This window comes from Dunckerocampus dactyliophorus, chromosome 16 (genome assembly GCF_027744805.1).
Source record: "Dunckerocampus dactyliophorus isolate RoL2022-P2 chromosome 16, RoL_Ddac_1.1, whole genome shotgun sequence".
NCBI classification, from domain to species: Eukaryota; Metazoa; Chordata; class Actinopteri; order Syngnathiformes; family Syngnathidae; genus Dunckerocampus; species Dunckerocampus dactyliophorus.
The window spans coordinates 13,041,385-13,064,236 of NC_072834.1; the positions used below are offsets into that span (position 1 = coordinate 13,041,385).

Below are 22,852 nucleotides of genomic sequence, written 5' to 3' on the forward strand. Positions count from 1 at the left end.
TTTAGGATTTGACTGTTTTTATTTGTAATCCTCTGAGCTTCTGCAGCTTTCACACAGTAAACAATGAATCATTTGTCGTTGTGATCCAGTTTGCGTTCAGCTCAAAGGCATCCCTCTGCCCGAGAAGGCGGTGGAAAACTTTTTTAGGATACAGGAAAAAGTTTCTGCTCTGTTCCAGGTCCTGCGCATTGACAATGCGCGTCACCAAAGCTCGTTGTATGGCAGGAGACTCGCAGGGGTGATGCTGCACGTCGTGGCTGACGTTTCTCCCTCCCTCGATAACCATCAGACCCCGTGCGGCCCCATGGTCACTTCTATTATCAGTCCACACTGTCACAACGTCATCTTCATGGCCTCTTTTGGAAGCCCACTCATCTGTTCTACAACCTGTTCTAGGGGTGGTCTCATTTAAAGTGTCTTCTTGGCTGAAGGATAGTGGACCGGAGCAGGTCTTGTTGGTTACACTGGAGATGTTAGCTTTCGCTGCTTTTCTCAGATTCTGTGGTGTGGAAGGTGCAGTCTCTTGAATGTTCCTGTGAAGGTAGACCGTGTAGCCCTGCACCAGACGATTAAATGCTGTCTTATAAGACAAACGAAGGGACTCCGCTGAGCCTGGTGGCACAGAGTGAAGCCGAACCTGCTCAAAGAGAAACAGAAAAGACGACAAGATCAACCCCCAGTCATTTAAAGTGCCCATGTTTCAATTTGCACACTTGCCTACTATAACCTACATGTATGTACACCTTGGTTTACAAAACCCACATCTTTCCCAGTCGTTCCCGCTTTCCTTGGCTTCCCAGCTCAGTGTGCATTTTTTGGTGCACACTGTCTGTTTAGAGCTGTCCTATCTCGTCTTTGAGCATTAACTGATGAAACCTGCTCGAATGAGAGGGGAAATGACTTCTAGGACAACCTGGTTGGAATCAATTAATTGCCCTGAGAATACAACAACTTCGATGAATGACAATATTCACTGTCATTTGCCAACTCCTCTTCTAGGTAGCGTTACAGTACTACATAGGTTTTTTTTTTGTTGAAAATTGATAAACATTGTAGTATTAGGTGTTTAGGTTAGCATTTACAACACTGCTACTGCGTATGCGTGATGGCGCGGCCAACTACTGGCTTGGCATGCATATTACAGTGTTTTCAGTTGTTTTTTTAGACAGGCACTAAACCTTTTTTTGTGTTTTTGTTGGTTATTGTCACGTAATTGTACCCTAATTGTTCTGTCATCCACTTATGTATTGGACATTGGACTACATTGGAACAAAAAATCAAGTTTTTCTGCTAGTATTGACCTGGTGGATCCTCATGTGTAGGTGAACAGCAGCTCCAGTCAACCACTGCTGCATGGACACGGAGCTCATCCTCTTCTTGGAGGTCATCCTCTGGAAATGGTCCAGCAGCTCCAGTTTGAGCCAGTTGTCGTAGATCTCTGTGGTCTCAGCCATGGTGTCGTGGTCGTTGGCAATGCCAGGGACTAGGCTGAGATAGTTTTGGGTAATCAGGCCGATTCTTGAAGAAGCACTGATGCCAAAAATCTTCTTGGTTGTCAGGGACGATCGGTTGGCTTCTGTTGATGAGTTGTTGCGTCGGACCTGGTGGAGGAAGAGAAACACAGCCGAACCTCCAAAGGTTGCACAATTTTACTGACTTTGCCAACCTGCTGGGCAATGTGGTCCAGCAGCAAAGACAGGGCCAGAGCGACAACGCCGACCCCCCCGCGGTTGACCTTGCCGCCCCCCAGCTCTCTGTTCAGGCGGAGGCCGAACTCCTCCTGCTGCTCATCGCTCATGCCCCGTTGCAAGAAGGTGTACTGGTGCTGCAGTGCCGCCGCCGAGTCCAGCGACAGGAAGGTGGTGAGAACAGGATCCAAGGAGATGTCCGGGATGGTATTGGCGTCTCGGGCGATGAGGAAGAGCTCCTGGACGGTGGCCTGCGACGGAAGACACAGGCTGGGGCCCAGCAGGATCATGGCTGGAGCAAACGGAAAGAGTGTGTGCGTGCGTGTGTGTGTGTGTGTGGAAACAAGTCCACAGTATTTTTGACCTTGTGTTTGTTTGCATAGCCTGAATGACGTTAACTGTTCTGGTCAATCGTTGGAAAATAACACAAACGCAGCTAGAAAACATGGTCAATATAGCAATAACGTGGATTCTACCTATGTTACTGCTACAGCTAACAGGCTTGTTATACCAATACCTCTCTCCTATGACATATACAAAAATCAATGATTGCTTTTGTTTTTTTGGCCATTTTTGAAGAAATGTTCATTGTCCAATTAAGAGTAAGATAAAGTAATAAAAAGTTTCCTTTTTGGGTGAGCGAATCAATTCAAATATCAGCATCTACACCAAAGGTAGTGTCAGTGTCAGATCTACACTCATTCTTCTTATATGCAGTCTTCTGTTTATACTTTTATATGACATTGTTAAATTGTTCACAAATAAGTTTGTTGACAAAAAAATTTTTTTTGCCTAAAATGTGTCCAGTGTTTTATTGTGATTATAATCATGATTGAAGAATGTGATACAAAATCACACAATCATTTAATGGGCTTGAACAATCTTGAAAAAGTGCTCGTACTGAGGCGCATCATTCGTGTGCGCTCATATTGTATACTATACCGGTGATGAGCACTAGTTGGCAGTGTTGACTTGATTGTTTTCCCTATGACAAGTGTTTCTTTGTTAAGAATAACGAAGTGTTTCGTTCCAGTTGACTGATGAGTGCTTATTCCTCCAGCAAATAATGTAATAAGAAGACCAACGAGCCGAGTACTCAAGCAAGGACTGCTGCGACATAATAATATCAACATAACATAATAATAAAACTTAACATTAACATAATAAGATAACGTAACCACAATTTTCAGTATAGCCCACCCCTGCTAGAAATGTTTACTTATCGAAACTGTTGGTAAAAGAACAAACACAAACGCACTTGGCTGCTTCCGCCAATCACGTGACGCTGGTTCGAATTTGCCAAGTCCTGGTATTCCGGTGCTTCGTGACGTCACGATCAATGTTCCGCCTCTTCTAGTGACGAACAATGCATATATTCAAATAAGTACAGTGGCAAATATTGTGCTACATTCCACATATATCAATATCACAGGGTCAATTTTATGTAACTGAGTCAGTAAAATTTTCCATCATATCCACTTCCGGTTATTCTCGAGGAAGACGTTAGATTCTCGTCGTGACCGCCCGCAAAGTTCACTGCCATCGGAGAGGAAAGAGGAGAATATATTTTATATTATTTGTCTACATTGATGACAGCAGTGAAAAACATTACAGGTGAGGACTTCAACGATGACAATTCCAACTCAATTGAATGGCTTACAGTTCTACGACTAACCCATGTCCCGTTAGCATGTTAGCTAACGTTAGCAACCTGGTACCTTAAACGTTAGAATTTGCTATGCCCTCCAAAATGCGAGAGAGTGCAGAGAAATGCAGAAGTGCCAAACAAAGACTTAAATGAACAGAGGACGAGAATGCTGGTCGGGCATCGCAGGACATCATAGCAATTCTCACCTCGTACGCAAATATGCCCCCTAGTGGCTGTGATGACGCTCAAGCAGTCGGTCTTTGAGGTTTTTGTCCAAAAACTGAGAAAATGAACATGTAACGGAGAAAAGAAACTCACATGTGCCCAGCTATTTTAAGCATGTTACATAATGATGCATGAATGAGTCAGGAGGGTTAGGCAAGCGTTACTCAGTCTCTGTGGTGCAATGTTAGTGTGTTTGACTCCAGATTACAAGTTTGCGTGTTCAAATCCCGTCAGTTTATGTTTTGTGTGTGGGGGGGGACAAAACATTAAATCCTAATTTTTGTGGCAGCATGAGTCAGAGGACGGAGCGTCGTGGCATCCATGTGGACCAGTCGGAGCTCCTGTGTAAAAAGGGATGCGGTTACTATGGCAACACGGCCTGGCAGGGCCTGTGCTCCAAGTGTTGGAGGGAGGAGTACCAGCGGGCTCGACAAAAACAGATCCAGGACGACTGGGCCCTAGCTGAAAAGTAAGCATTATTACACGCATGCACTAATGTATGACACAGTACAGTAGAACCCACTTATGTCAACAACCCGGCTATGTCATCAAGTTCTGGTCGCTCAGTTTATGTTGACATGTGATGTAGTATTGTGAACTTCATCATTATTGCTAAGCAGGGTGAAACTTAACACAACTACTGTCTATTTGTATTTGTACTTTATTTATCCCACAGCGGGGAAATTCACTCTAATTCACTCATGTCTAATTACACATTAAAACATGTACACACTAACCTCCTGTTCAGTGCAAAGTAAGCTTCAAAATAAAAGCGCGGTTGTATTAACCTTGATTCTACCACAACAACCAACAAAATACACAATTTATTGTTTTTACATTGTTAAAGTTTGTGCATGTACGAAAGCTTTATTGACATCGTAGTCTATGAAACTCACAAAGCAGCTTTGTTAGATAAGAGTACAAAATATGAAAACAGAAGAATCAAAATAACATTATGCACAAATGGAGGAAAACCATGTCAAGAAACCGTATCGTTTATTATTGCACACGCTCTTTATGTCTCTGGCCAAAGTTGCAAGTAAATGTGCAAGCAATGGCTAGTTTTGGTCACGTCGAGAACGGAGCGTCGCCATAAATGAGATGGCACGAGCAGCGTATTTCTTCAACCGGGCTTCACATTTTCCTTCAGGCTGCAGCGAGAAGAGGCGGCGGCCGCGTACGGCAGCAGTCATGGGGTGCCAGCCCAGACCCAGTCCACACCACCAACCCACTCCTCTCTCGGACCCTTCTCCAAGTTTGAGGAGAAGAAAACCAACGAGAAGACACGGAAAGTCACGACAGTCAAGAAGTTCTTCAGCCCGTCGTCACGCACTGCTTCCAAGAAAGGTACGATGAGAATAAAAAGCAGACTAGTAAATGATCCACAAGAAGGCAACGTGCAAAGATAACTGATAAACTGGCATCAAAGTCTAAACACTGGAAAGAGAAGATATGTACTGTACATATTTGTGCATCCAGTAAAGGACTAATAGTGAAATACTGTAAATGCTCTAATTATAGCCAGGGTGGCATTTGAGAGAGACAGTTATTTCCTAAATGTGAAAACCCATGATAAAAAACAAGTTACTTTTTTAACTTTGCTAATGATATGGAGTGCATGCGAAAGTGGAACGCAAAATGGTCATTGCGCCACACAGCGTGCCCTGGTGGTTTAATGGTACACGCTGCCTTTCGTGCAGACGGCTTGTGTCCGATTCCCATCCAGCCATCAACAGTGTTGTTATAGCGCTAAGGAGCAACCTGCGCAGCCATCATTCATAGCCCGGATGAGTTCATTGTTCATAACAGTACGGCAAGTGTGTAACATGCATGAGTTTCAGACCAACAGCAAGAGGAGCAACATTTTAAAGCGCATGCAAAGGTAGATAAAGCTGACGGTACTTCAACTGCAACTACTGCCATCTTGTGAAGTTAGTAAAAACAAATTACATCTGGAGGTTGCTTACAGCCACAGCTGTTAACGTTGTTATTATTATTTCTTACCTAATTATAGACCACACCCCCAGCGACTATAGGGGCCTCAGCGGTTAACTGATAGGTGATCATTGGAGCGTTCGTGTTAATTGTAAACAATGATCGGGCCTAACTCATCTTTTTTTCTTCCCTCGTCAGAGTCTCCCGAGGTGAAGACGACCAGTCCGTCCATGAGCCGCCATGCTAGACTGGACTTCGACTCTGACCAGGTCTCCAGGGACTTTGTGGAGTTCTTGAAGAACTTTCAGCGGCCCGGCCGGGAGATCCATAAACAGTGTCGGAGCTTCCTTCTCAGCATGTCCGGCAAGAAGGTGCCTACTATGAGACCTAGTGTGACCTCTCATGCACCTGAATCCTGTCCTTGAAATATGTTTCAGGACCTGAATGCAGAAGAACTATCAGAGTGTGTTCAGGATTTCTACCAGAGCATGGCGGACCGCCTTACGAGTCACTTCAAAGGTGGACAGCAAAAGCTTCATGAATATCAGCAATAGTTCTGGCGCTAAATGTTGGGTTCTCCAGGTTCCTCCGAGCCCGTAGAGCAGGTGATGGACCAAGTGGAAAAGTACATCATGTCTCGTCTGTACAAAAGCGTTTTCTGCCCGGAAACTACAGATGATGAGAGGAAGGACCTCGCCATGCAGAACAGGATCAGGTTGGTGGTGTGTTGGCTCATTTTCCCACTGTAAAGCAGCACATTTTCCTGCATAAAAAACAGTCTCTCTTTGTGCTGCAGAGCTCTTCACTGGGTCAACATTCAGATGCTTTGTGTACCGATGGATGAGGAAATACCAGAAGCGTCAGAAAATGTGGTCAAAGCCATAACAGGTCATTTTTTTCAGTGCTTTTCAATACAGTCATTGTATTTTCGCAATTATTGTTATGTGTGTTTGTGTGTTACTCATTCACAATTTGTGTGATAACAGCATTTCCTCTAATAGTCGACTCTTCTCTCTCTTTGCCTCAATTATTCAGACTATGTGTGTAGCAACTCAGTAAATTGATTGATTGATTTATCCATTCATACCTGTTTGTACGAAGTGATCACAATATACCACTATAATAATTTATTTTTTTAATACTGCACTACAATATACATTATATAGTATATACAACAATAAAGTACATATTATATGTCCAGTTAATATTTGTGGAAAGAATAAATGATTTAAGTATCATAAAAACGCTAATACTGTTCAAATAATTGCTGAAAAAAAATCTGTAGTATAAATTAGATAGGTTGTTCCATTATCCTGCACACAAACACACTTTCTCTTGTGAAGGTGTTTGCTTAACACATTTAGCAATATGAAAGCATAGCAATATTTGGATATACAGGGTTTACACTAGACTGTTGTTATATTTAAAAAGCAATTTACATAAAAATATATGAGGTTTTTTTGTAACAAATGCTTTTTGCCAAGTCTTAAATGTGTAACAAAAACAGGGATAAATATGACGAGCAGGAACAAAGTACAAGCAAAAAGAAATATGTCGAAAACCCAAAGGAAAACGTACAAGAAAAGCCGAGCGGGGTTGCGGCACACTGGGTACGCGTCGAGGAAGGTGGATAAAAATGAGCAAAGACTCACTAAGGGCTAGTAAGGAAAAGACTAGCGGAGGTACTAGTCCTGGTAATGCTAACGGTAATGTTAAAGAGGAGCTCAGGGCTGGCGACTTGACTTTATGGAATATTCCAGCATCTTGGTTTATGAGGTCCGGCCTCCTGTTCAGTATAAATGGTCTGTAATACAAAGAGAAAACAGAAGATGGCAGTGTTTTACCGTTAACACCAATATGGAGGAAAACTGACCTATGACTCGAGTTGGAGACTATCTGGTGGGATACATTGCGGTGGTCTAGAACCATGTATTTGTAGTTACAATGTGTATTTGCGGCCACCTACTTGTATGAAATTATTTTTGTTTGTCTGCCGCAGACATCATCGAGATGGATTCCAAGAAGGTTCCTCGCGACAAGCTGTCGTGTGTCACGCGATGCAGCAAACACATCTTCGCTGCCATCAGGAACACCAAGAGCGAGCCGGCGTCAGCGGACGACTTCCTCCCCGCCCTCATCTACATCGTGCTCAAGGCCAACCCGCCAAGACTCCAGTCCAACATCCAGTACATCACGCGCTTCTGCAACCCCAGCAGGTTGATGACGGGAGAGGACGGATACTACTTCACCAACCTGGTCTGCTTTCATTACGCACTTCCAATCATACCTTGTGGTCAAGCGGGTGTACATCATTATTCCCACAGAAACCAGGTCAAACCAGTTTCCAGAATAAACCACAACAATCTCGTAAATAGCATTTTCTAATCAAAAGTAAGTGCGCGTTTAGAGCAGTTCTTGGAATCTCAACATGAGCCAAAAATTGTCTTTCAATTAAGAAGATGCAATGCACTAACTTGACCACTAGGTAGAGCAGCTACACTCGAATGGTGCATTTATCTACAGTTGTCCCTCGCTCCATCGCTTTTCGAACATCGCTCCCTCACTCTATCGCGGTTTTTCAAAAATGAATTATGCATGTTAGGTTAATTGGAGACTCTAAAATGTCCATAGGTATGAATGTGAGAGTGAATGGTTGTTTCTTTGTATGTGCTCTGCGGTTGGCTGGCGACCAGTCCAGGGTGTACCCCGCCTGTCGTCCGAAGTCAGCTGCCCCCGCGACCCTAATGAGGAGAAACGGCATAGAAAATGGATGGATGGAATTACTCAATAAATTTGGAATGTGGGAGGAAACTGGAGTATCCGGAGAAAACCCACGCACGCACGGGGAGAACATGCAAACACACAGAAATGGAATCGCACCCAGGTCTTCCAACATGCGTGTGGCAAACATGCTAACCACTAGACCACCGTGCGTCCCTGATAAGCGGCATAGAATTATATATATAATTAACTTTATAATAAAAATAGTCATCATAATAATGTTGTGTTACTTCAGCTCAGACTCAAATCTGAGTCCCTGACGTCACGTCCTGTCCATACGTTCTGAAGACATTTATTGAAATACACACGCGCATGAGTCTTATTTATGTCTTAAATGGCTAATTTTCTCTGATTATATCTACTATGTTGGATACAGGGCTCTAGTGGTGGTGAAAATCATATTTAGAAAGTCATGAAAGGGTTTTCTAACTACGAACTACTTCAGTTTATTAACATTGAACCGTACTTCGTGGAAATTCACTTATCACAGTCGGGCTTGGAACCAATTAAGCGCAATAAACGAGGGATTACATTGCTTGGTGCATTGGCAACAGAAAAGGGCCTTACCCGAAGTGGTAGCATCATGGTCTGGGGCCGCTTCTGTGCTGTGTTTCATTGAGGGAAAGATGAATTCCAACATGTACTGTGACACTTTAAAGCAGAACATGATCTCCTCCCTTCGGAAACTGCACCGCCTAAGTGCTGCCGGCAGTGGGCAGCTGCGGTTACTTGAGGGAAACATGAAGAGTGTCTTCTATGTTGTTTCAGTGCTGTGCAGCAGCCTTCATCGAGAAGCTGGATGCTCAGTCTCTCAACATCACTCCAGAGGAATTTGAGTGCTACATGTCGGGCCAGGCCTCGCCACGGGTCCCCAACCCGACGGGGAACGATTGGCACCACCGCGACACCCTACCGTACCCCGCGGAGCCCCCGAGCCCTGCCCTGGCCCAACTCCACCGCAACCTGGAGCTCCTGTCGGGCCTCTGCAGCCGCCAGGAGACCCTGATGGGGGAGGCCCGGAGGCTGAGGGATGACCTGCTCTCCTGGCCCGACAGCGTGCAGCGGGAGGTGCACAACGTCATGGAGAAACACCCCCTGAAGGTGCTGGGTTGCACAGTGTCGGCCATGGACGACAATGCTGACAATGCGGACAACGACCTGCTGCCCCTGCCGCTCACGCCGCAGGTGTTTGCTGGGTAATGTTGTTCACACACACACACGCACACTCCTGCTTGGAAAAGTCCACATGTCACCTGTGTTTAGTGTTAAATGATTAACTCTACTAAATCTGAAGCTTCTCTCCATGCTGAGCTTCTTCACAACCTTCCCTACTTTCAATCGAAAATTAACGTTGCTGCTGTTATCTTTACATTTTAAACACTGGAAAAAAAACAGTCTTTTTTAATTAACATAAATGTATTTAATTAATGTATCAGAGGTGGACTAAGTACTGAACACTCCTACACAAGGGCACAACATTAGGTACACCCGCATAATGTAAAAAAAAAAAACTCACAAAATTCGGCCTTTAAAAAGTCTTGTTTTCTGCAACCGAAATATTAGAAACAGCTCCCAGTAGTGCAGAAGCTACATCACAAGAATAAACATATTGTTTCATGAGTAATTGGTCTTGGATGTATTTGCTTGAGTGCTGTTCCTAATGGAGTACGCACACGCACTTAGCATACATAATCATACTTGTCACAAGAGCATGACCAGAATCACTCCATGAGTACTTAAAAAGAAATAATAAATTGATTCCACTTGCTCACCTCTAATAGTGTTTCAACTAATGTGTATTTGTATTGAATTCAAACAGAAAACTACAGTATTTCAGTGGGGTTGTGTTCATTGTTGGAGAAAAAAAATACAGGAACATTTTAAAAAATGAAACACGAATGCTTGTGTATTTGCCGACCAATAATAAGTCTTCACAAATGTGTAATGTTGCTGTTTATTTATTATATTTATGATACTGTTGGGTGAGGTTTTTTTTAGTTATTTACTGCAACATCTCTCTCCAGCCTCTCCCATGTGCAAAACAGTGAGGAAAAAAAGCAGTTTTAAAGGGCTGTCGAGTGAAGTCAGCATAAAGCAAAGTCATGGCTTGCCTTGTGGAACTTTCCGCAAAGCTTCAAGGGAGGGGCTGGGGGTGGTGGTGGGAGTGGGGGCGGGAGTGACTTGAAGAAGAACTTGTCATTGGTTTCAACTGGAACTTTGCATCCTTTTTGTCATCTGTATGTGCTTCTCCTCACAGTATAAATAAATACATCATACAGGATAAATTCATGTTTGTACATGCTTATACACACTGGACACTTCACGAGGTACACCTGCACAATCTCATGAGATCCACTACAAGAGCTGTGTCACACAATGATGCGTTTACAAAGATAATAATTGATTACTTGAACTTCTTTTTTATGTTTATTACTACATGATTCTCATACTATCTGCGATGGACTGGCGACCAGTCCAGGGTTTACCCCATCTCTCACCGGAAGTCAGCTGGGATGGGCTCCAGCATACCCGCGACCCTAAGGATAAGGAGGATAAGCGGCATAGAAAATAGATGGATGGATTCTCATACCTACTGTAAAACTAAACAAAAAAAATGCTGGTCAAAGACCTTCTACAGTATGTGACACAAGCACGCTGATGTTTTTACTGCAAATATGCTGGTCGAAGATCCTCTAAATGACAGGAGCAATCTGCTGTTTTTCAGGACCGACAACAAAAATGCTTCTCAAAGATCCACCATATGTGACAGGAGCACTCTGCTGTTGTTAAGGGCGTACTACAAAAATGCTTGTCAGAGATCCTCTATGTGGAATGAGTGCTCTGCTGTTTTTAAGGACTTAGTACACAAATGCTCCTCAAAGATCCTCTTTGTGATGGGAGGGGCTCTGTTGTTTTCAAGGATTTACTACAAAGGTCCTCTATACGGCAGAAACGCTCTATTGTTTTTAAGGACCTACTGCAAAAACACTCTTCAAAGGTCCTCTATTCGACAGGAATGCTCTGCTGTTTTTTAAGGGCCTACTACAAAAACACTAGTCAGAGATCCTGTATATGACAGGAACACTGCTGTTTTTAAGGACCTACTACAAAAATGCTCTTCAGATGTCCTCTGTATGGCTGAAGCACTCCACTGTTTTTAAGAACCTACTACAAAGGTCCTCTATCTGACAGAAACGCTCCATTGTTTTTAAGAACCTACTGCAAAGGTTGTCTATACGACAGGAACGCTCTTGTTGTTTTTAAGGGCTTACTACAAAAACGCTCATCAGAGATCCTCCATATGACAGGTGCGCTCTGCTGTTTTTAAGGACCTACTACAAAAACCCTCGTCAAAGATCCTTTATTTGCGATTATTACCTTTGTAAAGTCTGAATTATTGATGCAGCTCGAGTAACGGCCGTCATTACCTGGTGCAGGTGTTCCTAATGAGGTGTCCTGTCATTGAATTGTCTGAAAACGAAAACAAAAGATAAACAATGAAAGCTTGATAGATACAGTAAGGCATAGTATTATTTACAGGCCTAGCCTAAGAGAATTAGTATCAAACGTGTCAAATATTCACTCAACCAAAACATTTCATCTTATGTACAAAAATACTTAATATGCAAATGCATCTATAGGAATAGTCTACTAGAAAAAATAATAGGGATCTTGTCAGGAGAGACATGCATGTTGCACTGTCAGGGTGTCACGGTGTCGTTTCCTTGCTAAAATACGTCACCTAACGTCACTCCGCACATCCCGGCTACACTTTGGACTCGCTCTCCACGTTGCCGATGTCTCCGTTCCTCTCAGTCTGTAGAGGGCTCTTTGCCTCCGGCGTCCCCTCCTGCTCAGCCTCGGGCAGGCCCTGCTGGCTCAGCTTGCTGGCCAGCGACCAGGTGAGGGGCAGGCGGGCGCGGCTGCTCATGTCGGCCAGCTCCTTGGCGCTGCAGGCGGGCGTGTTGGTCTCGTAGATGTCGTGGAAGCTGTTGTAGTCCACCTCATAGAAGCCGTCCTCCAGCGTCAGGACGGGTGTGAAGCGGTAGCCCCACTTGATCTCGCTGCTCACGTATGAGCTCCTGGCCTGGCATGTCATGCCTGCACACACGATACATTGGAGGATACCATGTGGGGCACGTTGTGGTTGTCTCCCATCTACCAGTGTCATGTACCATATCTTGTCAGCGCATTTGTCCCAGCCCTCCCTTCCAAAGTCAGTTCCGATATGTCCATCCATCCGTCCTGTCAGTCCATTCGTACAGCTTCATCTGTCAGACTGTCTGCCTGTCTCTGTCTGTCACCTGGTCCCTCCCTGTCTGTCATAATTTGTCACTTTGTCCATCAGCCCCTATCTGTCTTTCCATCCACCCGTTCCGATCTGTCAGCCAGTCCACCTGTCCCTATGTGTCAGTCAGTCCCTCCATCTGTCCCTATGGTTCAGTCTCTGACAATATTACATTAGACATTGTGACTTTTTAACGTGACTAGCATCCATAAACAGGCCATGTTGTTGCCTGTGTATTGCCGGTAATTTCACAACATACATCAAATCAAGGTGGACTCACCAGTGGCCTCCACCATGCCCTCCAGGATGACGACTATTTCCAGCTCCTCCTTGGCCAGGTGTGCAGGTGAGATGTCCCAGAAGGGGCTGTTCTGGTTGATCTCGTGACAGATGATGAGCGGAGACACGAGGAAGAGCCTGTCATCTCCCGTGTTGTAGCCCACATTGATGTCCGTCTGGTTGAGGGGGATGAACTCGCCCTCCTTGGTCTGCTTGGACTTGATCAACTTGGCCCGGATGGAGGCCTCCACAATGTGCGAGTTCCGGAGGTCCCCGACTCGGAACATTAGGCACAGCCGCCCATCTCGCATGGAAATGACCGCGTTGGTGGAAAACACCAGCGTCTCTGCACGTTTCTTGGGCTGCGAGATCTTGACGAACATGCAGCCCACCATGAAGGCGTTGACGATAGATCCCAGCACTGACTGGACCAGGAGCAGAACGATGCCCTCGGGGCACTTGTCCGTGATGACCCTGTATCCGTACCCGATGGTGGTCTCTGTCTCAATGGAGAACAGAAAGGCGGACACAAACCCGTTCAGGTTGTTGACGCACGGAGTCCAAAGGTTGTCTGCTAAGTGGTCCAAGTCCCCGCGCAGGTATGCAATGAGCCACCACATGAAGCCGAAGAAGAGCCATGTGACCGTGTAGACCAGGACAAAGATAAACAGATTGAACCTCCACTTCAGGTCTACCAGCGTGGTGAAGATGTCCGTCAAGTAGCGGTAGGTCTCGCGCACGTTGCCGTGGTGGACATTGCATTTGCCGTCTTTCTGGACATAGCGCTGGATCCTCTTGGCCCTGTCCATTTCTGCCAGCTGTTTGGGCAGGTCCTCACGGGCCTGCTTGGGCAACTTGAGCTGTGTGTTGATGGCTGGACTCTCCACATCCTGCTCCATCGGGGTTCTGGATGGATTCAAGCCTAAGAAAGGACCAGGAACAGCGTTAGTTAGCTATCGGATTTCCGCCAGTCATCCACCAAAGCTGGTGAAAGACACACATTCTTAAAGTAATAACAGGACCTGTCAAGTAGAGGATCTTTGACTTGTATTTTGCAATAGCTCCTTGGAAACAGTGGTTCTCTGATTTAGAGGATGTCTGAGCACTCCGGTCATATTGAGGATCTTTGACTAGTGTTTTGAAGTGGGTCCTTACTAACAGCAGAGCACTCATCATATAGAGGATCTTTGACTAGTGTAATCATAGTGCTTTGTTTTAATTTATCATTTTAATTACGACAATTGGTGAAATAAAATTTCTATAGCAGAGCCTTGCATTGATAATTTACACAAATATCTTTGTTTGCTGCCCCCATGTTGCCACTAACAGCTAAACAGCCTGAACAGTTTCCACTTCAGATGTGATTGCGTCAACCTTTCACTGATATTCTTCACCAAATTGGATTGTTTGGGAGCTATTTATGTTCATCCGGGTGAAAAAAAATCCCTCAATTCGACTGTCATGTTACTGTTTAGTGTCGCCGTGCCCCCATCTGGAGGTCATTTCCACCCCAGTGCCCCCTTGAAGCCACCATCAGTGTATTTACCAGTGGAACAAATGGCAGGCGTTGAAGCCGTTCTGCACTACTCGCACTCACAGGGGAATATTATGAGCTTGAGCAGCACTGGTATCCATGGCAACACACCGCTCAGTCTATCAAGTGCTGGCAATATAGCAGGTTTTACTGGAAGAGGCAACAGAGTTGGATGAACCCATCATTTACATTACAAATACTGATTTTGTTGTGCTAGTACCTGCCCTTGGACTCTAAATTAGGATTTTAACAATAAACAAACAGCTACTGTTCCAATGAATTATAAAATTAGTATGGATAATTGTCAATAAATGAGAACTCAAAAGGCTTTAGACCCCACAGGCCTCTAGCTCCATGGAGGCTAACGAGTAACACTGGATGCTAAAGCAATAAGCTACATGACTCCGCGTTCATTAACTTTGGAATTTAATCATGTCAGAGTGACTAAAAGCAGAGACAAGACTACACTTATTTATAAGTTATGTAGCTGAGTGGAGCAAACACGACAAAAAGCTATTGTCACATGAAATGATGTAATTAGTTGCCAAAGAAGTTAGCACCCAAAGGCTTCTAGCTACATGGAGGCTAACTAGTAGCATCAGAAGCTAAAGCAATAACCTACATGAATCTATGTTCATTAACTATGGTATTTAAAAGCAGATATAGTATAATACTATAAAAAAATGATAATACTTATTTAAAATGTACCTGGGCAAAACAAACATAACAAAAAGCTACTGTCACAAGAAATGATAATGATTAGCTAAAGACGTTAGCGCCCTGAGTCCTTTAGCTTCATGGAGGCTAACAGGCAGCAGCAAGGTAATGCAATCTCTTTAATCTGTGTTCATTAACCACCATAATATGTGATAATGTTTGAGTAAATAAAAGCCGGGCCGATATTACACTTATTTATGTTCATCCAGGTGAAAAATACATGAATAAAGGCTATTGTGACAAGGAATATTGATACAATTAGTAGCTGAAGATGTTAGGGCCTACAGGCCTCCAGCTCCACGGAGGCTAACTAATAGTATGGCATCCTAAAGCAAAATACTTTTAACCAGTGATCATAGAATTGAACTATAGAATTTAATGTTTAAGTGAAAGTAGAGCAATTATTAAACACAACTATATTTTTATCAAGGTGACGCGAACATCACACCAAGAAGCTAATACAGGAATCTCTTGTTTATTGCGCTTAATTGGTTCCAGACCCGACCTTGATCAGGTTCCTCAATTATACATCAATATATGTTCATAGTTAGAGCTGTTTACGACCTTCTAAATAGGATTTTTAACATGAGAGCCCACGAGACATTAACTAACAGCCCTATAGTCACCTTTACACCTGTATTACCCAATATAGTAGACATAATAAAAGTAAATAAACTATTTAAGACATAAATAAGGCTCATGATCGTGTGTGTTGCTATAAATGCGTTCCCTAGGGGAGTAAAGTAAGTGGCGCACAGGAAACGACGTCGCGGGTTCAGAGTTGAGTTTCAGTTTGCTGTGGAAAGCGGCTGCAGCAGTAGCCCTGCTTTGTAAGAGATTATTATTAGGGATTATCGTGCCTGTTGTGAGATAATTCCAACCTGCAGTAAAAGCCTGGTGTATGTCTCTCACCCAACATTACAGTAACATTACTGACACCTAGTGACCAGTGTAGAATACTACTATCAATGTCTTTGAATGTGTCTTTTGAATGCCTTTTAGTCCAGGGTGTACACTGCCTCTCGCCCAGAGGCAGCTGGGATAGGCTCCAGCATGAAATGGATAGATGGATAGAGTAAATATGCAAAATTCAAGGGCGAGGGATGCCTGTGTAATACTAGACTGTATATGCTAGCACCTTAGCCATAGCCACTTATATCAAAATCAGTGCCAGAGGCAAAACACAAGATTTTTGCTCCTTGAATCCAAAATTCTTTCAATGAAATGAACCTGGCCTGCTAACGGTAGAAGACAGACACAGATGTCCATTTCCAATGCAGATTTATTTGTAAAGATGTGTAAACAATGCCATATATATATTGATTTGTGCAAAGACAATGGGCATCATTGTGCCGTGCCATAAAAACTCCTAAAGCCCGACAGACCTGCTAGCCGTGGTTGCTAGGCTGCCATTGTTTGGAGACGGGGGTTTAGCAAACAGAAAATCGGATTGTTTAAGCAGGTGTAGCACAATGGCTCCTTGTTGGCATGCAATGGAGACGTTATCATTATTATTATTATTATAAACATCAATTATTCCCAGGATTAATTCTCGACAGCTTGGCTGGATACAGAAGTGGCCAAAAGATTGCAAAAAAAAAAATAATAATAAATTGAATGAAAATACATGTGATATTTTCGATACAAAACATAGCATAATCACCTTTGGTGAGCCCTCTCGTTGTTTCACTTTAAAAGCCTCTTGGGAAACATTTAACGTGAAACATGTGGTCAGGAGGTGTCTGGCTGACCATTAAAGGCGCCTGCTTGTATTGAAAACCAATAATCACAACAGAAAAAGTGTGTATTGCATACATATGTAAATAATAATAAGTGTCACGCTGCTAATTAGTATCATAATTTACGCTTGTAACGTATTATTGGGGAGAAATGGCTTTTTATCGTAAGGTAATGACATTCTACTGATTACACACATTGGCCACAATATTAGGTGCATTTACACAATAGCAATGAGTGCTTAGTCATTCATATTCTGCCTTTATGAATCTAATAATGATCACAAGCGTATTCAGTGAACAATATATCTATTGTGGTCTTAGTGATCGCTATCGCTAATACCCTAGTTTCCTTATACAGTGGGAGGGGTGCCCAAAGTGTGGCCTGGGGAGAGTTTTGGCCCCCAGTTTGTTTTTTTACTGTTGGTATATTCTGAAAATTACATGAATTCATTCTTAATAAGTATCCAGAAACACAAAGTTTTGTTCAAATATCTTAGCATATTGACCTACATTGGATTGGTTTTAGTACGTTTAATGTGGCCCTCCTTTTTGGACACCACTGCCTTACAGGCTCCAAGTATCAGAAACCGCTCTCGGACGCAGAGCAGTCTTGCACCACTACGAACTGCAATCGCAAACTGGCAAATTAAAGAAGTGCACGTGAAAAGTGAACATTATTGCGTATTTAAAGGCAGATTTTTCGCACTCATCTCTTGCTTTGGATCTCATTAGACGGTTCGGGTGTGCCTAATGAAGTGTCCGGTGAGGTATGTTCGGTCCCAACCATACTTTGCGATGTCTAGAGTTACAGGCTGAACTATTTGAGGTGGGGGGAGGGGGCGGGTGTGCTTCTACGTGTTGTCATGGTGACAGAGGCTTGGCAATGCATCCAATAATACTCTATATACGCTAGTATCAGCAGCTTGTTGTGAATTTTGCTCCTTGTTGCGCCACAGAAGCTGATGAAGGCCGCCGGCCTGCAGGAGTGCAGAGCCGGGAACATCTTGGCTAACACCCCCCTCCTCCATCCCTCCATCCTCTCATCACGTCGCAAGGTTAGCGCTAATAAGAGGTTAGTCTTCTTATGTAACCATACACCCCCCATGCCGAAACGAGCACATGATCGCTACCAGTGGTGGGGGAGGAGATGTTATAAATCATAATGATAATAATAATATCATAAAGGTGCTTACCTGCGGCAAATTGACGTCCCGCATCATCCTTTCCTTCCCATCCGTATTAGTCCAGATAGATACCGGCTGAAGAGGAGAGAGACTATAAATCGCCCTTTTCCTGTTCCTCCATCCTTCCTCCTTCCAAGGCTCTGAAGAGCTTGCTGGGCCGTCAGCCTCCTCCCACCTCTTCCTCTTCCTCCAACACCACCGGCAGCACCAGCAGGCAGCATCAGCCCTCCTCCTCCTCTGATGGGAGAGAGAGAAAGCAGGATGTCCACATACTCGTAAATGTAATTTTACATTACTTGTTACTACTAGTTACTTTCACCAATACACCTGCACTATCACTAATGTAATGTAACTCCTGATATACTGATCTTCCAAAAATGAGTACAGCCCTCACATGACGGTGTCTCCTTATAAGGAATAATACTGAAGTAAACTAGTAGTAGTAGTGTACAGCTTGTACAGCAGTATGGATTTACTACCGACACACAGCCATTATTGATAATTGTCTTGTCTACAGTCAAGCATGGTGGTGGTCACGTCATGGTGTGCATGAGTGCTGCTCTGCACACGTACTGATAGGGACGTCAAACACACTTTTTCTTCATGGATGTTGGCAACTTAGATTGCCAATAGTGACAAAACTAGTGACATTTTCTGGTCTTTTGGCAAAATCATTTTGTTTTGCCTCCAGTCAAGCAGTGAAGCAGTGGCGGCATCATGGTCTGGGGCTGTACGAGTGTCGCTTGAACTAAGGGAGCTGAGGTTCACCAAGGGGAAAAATGAATTCCAACACATAATGTGACATTATGACACCAAGCATGAGCCCCCCTCGTCCCCTTTTTTCCTCCTTTCCCCCCCAAGTTTTAGTTGAGTTTTATGAGCCACATCATACATTGTCTTCCTGATAGCAACAGCAAACGCACATCCTGGATGTTGGCAAATGAAATCACCGCTAGTGACAAAACTGTGGTCATCTGGTGAGATAATTGTGTTATGTGCGATGGTGACGTCACATTCTGGGACTGCATGAGTGCTGCCAGGACTGGGAGAGCTGTGGGAAACATGAATTCCAACATGTAGTGTGACATTGTGAAGCGGAATCTGGCCTGCATGGCAGTTTTCCAACAGGATAGGGAGCACAAACACACCTCCGAGATGACAAGTATCTTGCTGAGGAAGCTGAAGGTGATGGAAGGTGGAGAAGCGCAAGGCGGCTGCCATCCATCCACCATGTCCACCAGTGATGTCATCATGGAGGAGTTTCCAGTAACAACCTGTGCCGCTCGGCTCAATTCCACGGCCAAAAGGATTAAAAGACAGAGCTAGGTAACAATGGTGCTCACATTAAATATTCACACGAGGAACACCATTTGGAAATGTTGGGTGTGAAATGTACCCACTTGCCACTATTTAGACCAAGAGTGTCCAAAGTGCGGCCCGGGAGCCATTTACAGCCCTCGACACATTCTAAAAATACTATTAAACAATAAAATTTAAAAAACACCAGCAAAAACGGAAAAAAGTAGTAATTTTACAAGAATTAAGACAAAACATTAAGGGAGTAAAGTCATTATATTAACAGAAAAAAACATAAAAATATTATAGGAAAAAAGTTGCAATATAAGAAACAAACCAAACAAGGAATTCATTTGAAATTTTAGGAAAATTAGGTTGTGTAAATGCTATAATGTTATGATAATAATATCAAACTATTAAGAGAAGTCATATTAGTATGAGAAAAACACGTAGAATGTAGATATATTTGTAAAAGTAATGTGAGGAGAAACAGTTCAAAATAATAAGAATATTATCACTGATCAAATGAATAAATATATTTTATATGTGTAAATATATATACACATTATATTAAATATTTTGTTTGGGTTGGTTTAAAAAAAAAAAATTAAAGCGGCCCCCGCATCTTTAGATTTTTCAGTATGCGGCCCTCAGTGGAAATAGTTTGGACACCCCTGATTTAGACAATAGTGTTTGTGTGCTGCTAGTAAATCTATACTGCATTACAAGCTGTACACAGGCTAAAGTATCTGTACTTCTATAATATTGTCCCATGAAAGGATATACTAAAACGTTTGCTGAAATACGAGGTATGTGACTCATTTTTGGGAGATACTGTTGGTAGAGAAGGGTATCAAAAGAGTGAGTAGGGTGACATTTAATGACAGCCATAGAACATGCCTGCCTGCTCACTGATGACCCGAAGCATATCAGACATTTTTATGCAAATGCAATTTTACAAATGCACAGCAATTAAAAACCAAAAAGCAATCGTTTATGCATATGAAAAATAATGCAACAAGACCGCATGTACGGTGGTTCATTACTGTAGTATCAATCCTAAAAGTATAATACAGTGCTTTATTTCACTACAAACAAAACCACCACGCGTTGGGAGAACTACAGCTTCCTAGAAGCCAACACATTCATTAGAAACATGACAATATAAACAAGTAGTGCTCCCATCAAATCATCTATTATTACAACATAAATATAGTGAGAAGGTACAAAATACACTGTTATACATTTTGGCTATAAAATCACAAGGTGCTCACACTTCATCAAGTACAAGGACAACGTGTCCAATAAGCTTAGCTTTAGCTCGACTTCACAACATTAGATTGGCTGAAGCTACTACTTAAATAAACAAAAGAGCGGAATGTTGCTTTAAATAAGAAGCACGAGTGAAGTTATTGTGGCAGGGATGAGCATGACTGACACATCCTTCATGAAATTGATTAATTATGCATTGAAGCGATGGGGCCACAGATTCTCCCCTTAAATAATGAATTGGTCAAATGCCCATCCCTACTAGAAAGTGTGTAAAATAAGTGAACATCAGACTCCAGGAATGGTAAAGCATATAAGAGGTTCATGTGTACATCGTTGTGATGCTTTAGCTCATTTTACCCTGTTGCAGCGGAGAGGAGGGGTCATTGAAACAAAGCAATGATTTCTTTCCCCTTTGGCAAGCATTTTCATATGTTTTTCCTTTCATTTCTGAGCGAATAATGCATTAATGACATAATTCAGGCATATACAGGAGATGTGCATCTGAGAACGCGTACAAATTAGTCAGGAGACCCAGGCTCAAATCTCAATTGCAACATTGCAGTGTGCAGTTCGCATGTTTTATGAGTATTCCATGCCGTCTTTATCCGTTTATATATGGGAAATAATCGTGTTACATCAGTCACTTTTACTGCAGATGTTGATCCGAAATTGGAGAAGGTGGGGATTGAGAAGGCTGGCGTTCCTCTTAATGAGTCATGTACACACAGGAAAAAGGTAAGCGTGAGGAGGAGGAATGATCTGGCGTAGCGTACGCAGACCTGCCAACCTTGAGGAAATTTTATGAGCTCACCTCTCCTTTCTACAATGTGTCTCGGGCCAACAAAAAACGAGCCACGGGCTACTAATGGCCGCTGGATTGCACTTTGGACACCCCTGCTTTTATCGCGCTTCGTTAGGGTTGAACGCATGACGTGATGTCAACTCTGTGAGCAACCACAGCTCTTGGCGACTATTTACTTTGTTAGCTAGCGAGTGAACGATGGTAATTAGAGAAGGGGAACAGTCAGTAAATCCGAAATCGGAGAAGGCGTTTACAGAGGTGGGCTGTCCAGCCTCTGAATGAGTCGTATACAGACAGGAAATAATGTAATGCAAGCCGACCAATCACAGCCTTAATGGTCAGCATGGCCAGACTGAACAAGGAAACTAAAACCGGTGAAATGCAACAAAATGCGTACCTGAGACCTGACCGTACAAGGGTCAAAACACGTGCCGTGTATGAAGAATGCGTGCATGTTGGCAGGTCAGCGTTCATGGTCGCCTCAGCACAGGAGAGCATAATCCAGGCGTCAGATAACTTGAAACAGAAACCGGCGAAATGCGTACATAAAGAGCAGCGAAGCGTACAAACGTATGCAAGGGTCAAAATGCGTGTTGAGAAGTGTGTACATGTTAGCAGATCTCCGTGCGTGGGCTTCCTCCCGCATTCCAAAAACTTACATGTTAGGTTCACAGGAGACTCTAACTTGTCCATAGATGTGAATGTAAATGTGAATGCTTGTTTATGTGCTCTGTGATTGACTGGTGACCAGTTTAGGGTGTAGCCAGCCTCTCGCTTCAGCTCACCCATGACCCTGAATGGATGATGTTCGTGGAAATGTCTGCATTAGGTTATGCTGGAAGGAAAAAAAGCATGTGAAAAGGTTATACTTCAATATTTGATAGGACTGCCCAAACTGTGGCGTGTTCTAGTAAAATATTTTGCCTGTTGGTCCAGTGTCACCACCACGTGATCTTGAACTCATAGATGGGCCTCTTGCAGTAGTAGTGGTTGATGAGGTGCTTGTCACACACGCCGATGCATTGCTGCTCGGCTGCGATACCACGCTCGGCCAGGTCGCCCACGATGCAGTGCAGCAAGTCGTAGACATCAGCCACTGCCTCCCAGGGCCCGAAGGACACGTCCACCTCGCAGTGGTGCTCGAAGAGCTTGGCCTCCCCATCTGAGCGCTCAAAGCGCAGCGAGTTAAAGAGCGGGCGCTCGTACGGTGTGATGGGCATTTCCTCCTTGTAGACACACACTTTCAGCTTGGCGAAGCGCGCCTTCTTCTGCATGGCCCTCAGCTTGGCGATTTCCACAATACGCTCCAGATTGTCTGAAAGAACAAACAACTGATTTATTTATGACCCTCTTCTGCTTTCAAAGTGAACTATTCATGTCTTTCAAACGTTTCAACTTCTTTCATGGTACATTCTTTAGTCATCATACAAAATTTGCTATAGTTGTTATGTTTCCAGGTGTATT

The 22,852-nt window shown here is 43.5% G+C and overlaps 5 protein-coding genes across 9 annotated transcripts in view; 2 read left to right on the forward strand and 3 right to left on the reverse strand.

Moving 5' to 3' along the window:
* Positions 1–3,641, reverse strand: LOC129168633 (uncharacterized). 2 transcript variants are annotated; one of them, XR_008566306.1, is made up of 4 exons: positions 1,667–3,641; positions 1,302–1,601; positions 732–876; positions 489–637 (listed from the first exon to the last, which is right to left on the reverse strand). XR_008566306.1 is itself a non-coding variant. In XM_054754096.1 (3 exons), exons 1-3 carry the CDS (start codon positions 1,976–1,978, stop codon positions 50–52), a joined length of 1,200 nt encoding a protein of 399 aa, XP_054610071.1. In that variant the 5' UTR covers positions 1,979–2,162; the 3' UTR covers positions 1–49. The 2 variants fall into 2 exon arrangements, 1 of the variants encoding a protein (XP_054610071.1); XM_054754096.1 differs by lacking the exon at positions 732–876 and having other exon boundaries at positions 1–637; positions 1,667–2,162.
* rabgef1 (RAB guanine nucleotide exchange factor (GEF) 1) lies at positions 3,025–17,902 on the forward strand. The gene is made up of 10 exons (XM_054754090.1): positions 3,025–3,302; positions 3,851–4,030; positions 4,712–4,908; positions 5,695–5,867; positions 5,934–6,015; positions 6,079–6,211; positions 6,293–6,384; positions 7,496–7,752; positions 9,046–9,473; positions 17,791–17,902. The coding sequence occupies exons 2-10, from the start codon at positions 3,852–3,854 to the stop codon at positions 17,795–17,797; spliced, it is 1,548 nt and encodes a 515-aa protein (XP_054610065.1). The 5' UTR covers positions 3,025–3,302; position 3,851; the 3' UTR covers positions 17,798–17,902.
* kcnj6 (potassium inwardly rectifying channel subfamily J member 6) lies at positions 10,220–19,627 on the reverse strand. 3 transcript variants are annotated; one of them, XM_054754093.1, is made up of 5 exons: positions 18,911–19,624; positions 18,028–18,255; positions 12,846–13,766; positions 12,020–12,378; positions 10,220–11,748 (listed from the first exon to the last, which is right to left on the reverse strand). In XM_054754093.1, exons 3-4 carry the CDS (start codon positions 13,741–13,743, stop codon positions 12,044–12,046), a joined length of 1,233 nt encoding a protein of 410 aa, XP_054610068.1. In that variant the 5' UTR covers positions 13,744–13,766; positions 18,028–18,255; positions 18,911–19,624; the 3' UTR covers positions 10,220–11,748; positions 12,020–12,043. The 3 variants fall into 3 exon arrangements, with proteins under 3 accessions (XP_054610068.1, XP_054610069.1, XP_054610067.1); XM_054754094.1 differs by lacking the exon at positions 12,020–12,378 and having other exon boundaries at positions 18,911–19,627; XM_054754092.1 differs by having other exon boundaries at positions 10,220–12,378; positions 19,167–19,616.
* The window catches only part of si:dkey-183i3.6 (LAT2 domain-containing protein), a 20,660-nt gene continuing 15,790 nt past the window's right edge, over positions 17,983–22,852 (forward strand). Inside the window, exon 1 of the mRNA XM_054754100.1 lies at positions 17,983–18,299. The gene's annotated coding sequence lies outside the window, so the exon portion shown is untranslated. The remainder of the gene's footprint in view (positions 18,300–22,852) is intronic.
* kctd7 (potassium channel tetramerization domain containing 7) overlaps positions 20,345–22,852 on the reverse strand; it is a 14,783-nt gene continuing 12,275 nt past the window's right edge. The window contains exons 4-5 of one of the 2 annotated variants that reach the window (XM_054754098.1): positions 22,313–22,703; positions 20,345–22,223 (exon numbers count right to left, since the gene is read on the reverse strand). In XM_054754098.1, the coding sequence (XP_054610073.1) occupies positions 22,327–22,703 (377 nt within the window). In that variant the 3' untranslated portion in view covers positions 20,345–22,223; positions 22,313–22,326. Of the gene's footprint in view, positions 22,704–22,852 lie in introns of both variants that reach the window. The other variant, XM_054754097.1, reaches the window with a different exon arrangement.